Source organism: Branchiostoma floridae, chromosome 10 (genome assembly GCF_000003815.2).
Source record: "Branchiostoma floridae strain S238N-H82 chromosome 10, Bfl_VNyyK, whole genome shotgun sequence".
Classification (NCBI taxonomy): Eukaryota; Metazoa; Chordata; class Leptocardii; order Amphioxiformes; family Branchiostomatidae; genus Branchiostoma; species Branchiostoma floridae.
Window position 1 is genome coordinate 11,374,305 of NC_049988.1, and position 6,000 is coordinate 11,380,304.

The following is a 6,000-nucleotide window of genomic DNA, read 5'->3' on the forward strand; positions in this document are numbered from 1 at the left end:
GAGTGAGCTGTGTGCGAGCGAGGGGGCTACGTGAGAATGAGTGAGTGAGCTGTCTGCAAACGAACAAAAGAGCTGTATGAGAAAGAGGCAACAAAAGGAGGGAGCGAGCTGTGTGCCAGACCGCTGAGGGCTTGAATGCTTTGTTGGCCTTTTGGTACAGGTGAACATTATTGAACAATAATTATGCAAATGATATTCGAAATAGTTTGATTAAATTACCACAAAATGTGTTAAATTACTTGGAGCAATTAATCATTAAAATGGTATGCCAGAGTTTATGAGCAGTCTTATTCCTTTGCCGAAGCGTGTTTGCTCAAAGGAGAGACACAAAGATGATTGAACAAAAGAGTTTGCCAAAATGACCCTGTACACCTCTGCTAATTGTCTTTGTCATAGATTATGCAAATAAGGTCTTAACTTGCATAAATTGTGCATAATGATGTCTTGATTTGCCTAAATTATGCAAATAAGGTCCTAATTTACATAAATTGTGCAAATAGATACATAATTTGCATAATTCTATATTTACTTAAGGTCCTGTTTTGTAAATTAGGACCTTATTTGCATAATTTAGGCAAATCAAGACATCATTATGCACAATTTATGCAAGTTAAGACCTTATTTGCATAATCTATGACAAAGACAATTAGCAGAGGTGTACAGGGTCATTTTGGCAAACTCTTTTGTTCAATCATCTTTGTGTCTCTCCTTTGAGCAAACACGCTTCGGCAAAGGAATAAGACTGCTCATAAACTCTGGCATACCATTTTAATGATGAATACATGTACATGTATCTATAGACAATAAATTTGGCAATTTCATTCTATCCCACCCAAAAGCAATCAGAAGCACCCTGTAATTTTTTATGATAAACCTGGATTGGGCAGGAGGCTGGGTCAAAGAGGCTTCCTTTGGTACTGCAGCGCAACTTCCGAGTTTGCTATCCTGAGTTCTGAACAAGCTATGGTCACGGTTTTGTGCTCAGGAATAAGTGACACAAGTTTGGGCCCCCTAGCAATTATGCAAAATAGGAGTACATGTGCATAATTAATGAGAATATTTTATCATAGTAGTTTTTTCTATGTATCTCTTGTCCCGGACGTTTTATGGTCTTGACATTTGGCTGGTAGATAGCTTGTAGTGTCATGACAAAGTGGGGCAGGTTTGAGCCCCCTAACATTTAATTTCAGAACTGCAGGGGGGGGGGGTTGTAAAGACATTCCAAAAACTGCAGAACGGATTGACGGATTGGTATCATTTTAGGCATGCAGGTAGCTTAGGCAAAGATGTTTATAATGCAAATGAGGACTTAATTTGCATGATTAATGAGGAAAATGTATAATTCCATTGTTTGCAATAACTGGACTTCAATAAATGTAACACTTGTTAATTTTGTTTGGCGGTATATAAATAGATACCAAATATGAGGAAGTTATTTGCGAAATTTATGAAGAAATTGCAAAACCGCTTGATGATTCATAATGGAAATTGTATAATTGTGACATGTGTATGTTAGTGGATGACGAACAACACCATTCATGCATGAATTATGTTCAGAGTAGTTGGCATGGTCAGTTTAGTGGTGCTTGAACCCCATACAACCAACATTTGCAAGGTAGCATGTGTCAATCACACATGTGAATTGCTTCTTGCAGCATTCTGGAATACTTATCGTGGATACATGAAGGCCTTTTGAAAGACATTCATAATCATTATTGCTTTTCTTATTGCAGAAATATCACGGAAAAAGGCTATGCCAACCATTTTCGAACATTTCCTTTCTGCAACCGCTACTCAAATACCAACTATCATTAAAATCCATACACAGCTTCTTGAGTTATATGCTGTTGACCTGCATATAGGGACACAACATTAACCGAAATGTAACCTTCTTGGCGAAGGTTAGAATATCATTTCATATCATATCATATCATATCATTTAAAGAATATTATAGAATGCATCTTGAACACTCAAAATTACTACTCTTTCTTTGTCTGATTCACGCCAATGTCTCGACATTTTTTACAAGGTTATAAATGACATGATGCAGTTGGGGATGGAATAGCAAATCTATAGTGAGAGCGACCAGACTCTCTGTAATGTTTTATGGGACAAGATTTTGCAAGCTACTGATAAAGGACTTGAGACAAAGGACAGAGGGAGTGTGGCAAGCTGTACATCCAGTGTTTCAGAAGAGCTTCAGCACCACCACTTTGAAGATTAAGATGATGGTGAATGACCACAAGTCCACTCGCACTGCAGTAGCACCAACTGAGACTGCATACGGTACCTACATGTGTGTGATACTCAGGTCAGGTCATATTTGCCAACTTGATGCTGACTTTAAACTTCCACTGCTTCCCAGGACTTAATAGCCATGGCCAGCTTTTCCAAGTTGGACAGGATGTGTATGGGGAGACTAATGCAAATACAGATAAAGTCTGCTATGGTTATGAATGGCTCATGATATCAGTATGAATGGTATGTGAAAACATTATTTTCCGTGAGTCTTTTTCTATGCATACCGGTATCTTGAATATTTTGATGCCAGATTGATGTGACGTTACCTCAATTCTAAATTCTACTCTCTCTACATGTATCATACACACAATGATAGTCTAAAAGACAGCTAAACCTCTGTTCAATTGGAAGGCACATTAAGATGATTGCTTCATTCATGCAGCTGCCCTCTATCCAATAAATGTGCCCAGCAAAACAACTGTACAGTTCACAAACTCACGTACAGTGATTTCTCAATAATAGGCTGGCATTCCTCTAACATGTATCATGAAATAACTTTTGTGACTCTCAATTTCACCAGGAATCCCCAACAAACTCTATGTACATTGAAGATAGATCTATGTCTCAACCAACAAACAATACACCTATATGTCGCCAAAATACATGTAAGATAGCAGACTAATTTAATATCATATCATAGATGTGCACATAGCTGATCTTTATTTATTTATTTTTTAAGTATACCATAGTTCCATTAAATTGTGTTTTTTTTTCGAATCTTTACTTGTATAAAGTAGCAAAGTCTGCTGACTGTATGACTGAGGTTCACCGAGCAAAATGGCTGGTCAGAAGTTTCTGATCTGTGACGTCAGATGATCAGAACGAGGCATGGCCCAGCGCGGCGGGGAGAGGAGGACAGCGCGAAGTTCATACGTGTCTACATGGTCATATTAGGCGGATCAATGTAAAAATTGACGTACATCAACTTTATAATGAGTAAACTACTGGAAAATAATGAATTGAGGATTTTCTGATGCTGTCCTTTAAACCACCATCACACCGTTACTGACTGTTGATACAAAACTATGTAACGTTAATGTAAGTAAACAAAGCGTCATGTCTATGTGCTGTCGATGAATTTATACTGGGTTTCAAATCAATGCTAAAAGCAGAAAGTGCAAAAATATTATGATATTTGCGGACGTCACAACATGTGATGCTGCCCCTGCATAAATACACTGTTCTCCGGACTCGTTTGGATGGGTGGGACAACCTCTCTGCTCTGGTGAGTTTCTAGCGTCACCTAGCGGACGAGTGAAGTTGGGCAGCCCACATGTCAAGGCGACCATGTCCAGGTTGTCCTGTGTGGCCGGGATGACCGCGGTTTGGACGTTCACGTCGTCTGGCTGGAAGGTACTGTTGCCCCTCCGAGTCAAGAGGAGAATGTACTCCTCATCAATGTCAACTGTGCAAGAGTAGAAGTTGAAAATCATAATGGGAGGACAAAGTTCTTGAAATCAGGCCGGACGTGAAAAAAATGAACTTACTAGGCAACAAATGTATATCAAAGCTTACAAACTAAGATTACTCTGCGTCCAGGTAATAAGATACGCCAAAAAGAAACTGCTTTTTTTGAGCGTACTTGCTTCAGTAACTGCTTTTTGACGTAAGCTTTTTCCATGTTACATCTGTATTGTCGTTTTTGTGAAATCACGTTTTGACGCGGTTTTTACCTAGTTTCTTCCAGGATGACTACGCTGGGCATCATAGAATAATTTGGCAGGGGAGTTTTGCTACCAGAGGAGGGAATGAGTTTATCCGGCAGAGGAGTTTTATTCCACCGCTCCTTCCCCAGCTTATGTTACTGTCTTAAACCACAGCAAGATCTGCTTAGAGATTAGGCGCGCAGCTAGTCTGTGGAAAGTTGGTTTTGAAAGGCAATAAAACTAATCCGCTCATTTTCTGTACAAAGACAGTAGCTTTGGAGCTTAGATCGTTTAAGCCATAAATCAATTAACGCGCGGTGGGGTGCGTTTGAAGACGTAATCTCAAGGCAGATCCTACGGTAGCATATAGTATCAAAAGCTAGCTGGCAGAGGAGTGAAGCTGGCTTAGGAGTGCGTTTCGCTACAAATGGACACCCCTTTGCTGACTACACTCCTTGGCCAATTTGATACTATCTTATGCCATTGTAGGATCTGCTTGGAGATTAGGCAGACGGCGGCTTTTTCCATAGAACTTTTCCAATGCAAAAGTCGAAGTACTCATCACATCAAGACGCATCTTAACGAATGTCCGGAGGGGAAACATGAACCTAAGCGTGGGCTGACTCCCCTGGCCAATTCTCCGATTTTTTTCCGAATTCTGCGATCCAGTACCCCCGCAGGAATTAAGTCCTGATGGAGGCTAGGTTTTACCTTCGTTAGCAGTGCATAATCCTCCGATGTAACCCATCTCAACCACTGTGATGTTTTCAGGCAGCGGACCTCCCTTCAACACACAGTAAACCTCCATGGTCCCATCGTATGTTTCTGGCCAGTCATACTCAAAACCTGCACAAATAATATAGAAACAAAATATCAATCCAGACTTCTGGCAGTCGATCATCGGTTAAATCTTTAATAGCCTCATTGTATCCGTCTTGAAATTGCAAAGAGTACGTAACGTTACATATTCTATGCCATTTCAGCAAAAAATTCTTCGCTTTCCCTGCAACGTTGATGAAACGTGCCAGCTTTGGGTTGATTCTATTTTCTGTTTACAAATTGTACATTCAAGTTTTTATTCTTCAACGTTTCATTTCTATGAATGTATTGTAAAGTGTCGTAAAGGACTAAAGGCGAATAAGGCCTAGGAAAAAAAATGTTGTGTTTCCTGTTTCGGCCCAGAAAAAAATAGGGTAGGTAGGTAGGGATTTTTTTTTAATTATCTTTTTTTTTAGCCTTTGGCTTACACTGTTACAGCGATACAATACGGTTTAACAAAGAGATTAGAACTCACTTATATTTTCAATGTCAAACTTTAATTTTGAGCAAAATGTTTACACATCTGTGGATACAACTGAATAGGAAGTAAAATAAACATTCTGACATGAAAGTACCATATTCGACTCAGCTTGTCTTACTGACTGAACTTGCCTTGTCTCACTAGGATAACCAGGAATGCAAAGAACATACCAGTATTCATAATGATAAGAAACATGATAACATCCGCTGCATGGGAATTTGCTGGGCTCACAATCTCGCTTCCCTGCATCCCGCTCTATCACATTGACTTTATGTATTTTCAATAAGGGGATCCTGACCTGCCCAAATTTTTTTACGAGTCACTTGTGAATTGGCCTCTGACAGACTACCTTGGACCCCTTGTTGGCACATGACTGGCACAGAGGCAAGACAGTCTTATACTGACACTTCAGGTGGTCATTTAGCTGTGCCAGTGTAGTTCTTTTGCAGTCATCCTCGGCCACGTCAATCCACTCCTTCGGCTCCTTCCCATTCCCACACTGTACCCGTGGGTGGTGGGCGCTTCCCGGAGGGCCGGAAACATCTGTGTCCTGTTGAAGATTTTTTTTCTGGCTTGTGGGTACATTTGGTTCGATTAATTAGCCAAACTTGCTTCGGGCACATGGCCTCAGCCATTTTTCTTCTGACTGACTTTTTTTGAGCCACAATTTAACCACGTGTTTTTGATTGCATATGTCACTTTGTGAACCTAGGGCATCCCGGCCTTCAAGGAATGTTAATCAAATACCGCGC

The 6,000-nt window shown here is 40.2% G+C and overlaps 2 protein-coding genes across 2 annotated transcripts in view; both read right to left on the bottom strand.

Annotated features, from left to right (window-relative positions):
* The window catches only part of LOC118424537 (trichohyalin-like), a 565,429-nt gene that overhangs the window by 487,710 nt on the left and 71,719 nt on the right, over positions 1-6,000 (bottom strand). The window lies entirely within an intron of this gene.
* On the bottom strand, positions 2,944-5,871 carry LOC118424577. Its single transcript, XM_035833206.1, has 3 exons — positions 5,547-5,871; positions 4,660-4,794; positions 2,944-3,707 (listed from the first exon to the last, which is right to left on the bottom strand). The coding sequence occupies exons 1-3, from the start codon at positions 5,617-5,619 to the stop codon at positions 3,394-3,396; spliced, it is 522 nt and encodes a 173-aa protein (XP_035689099.1). The 5' UTR covers positions 5,620-5,871; the 3' UTR covers positions 2,944-3,393.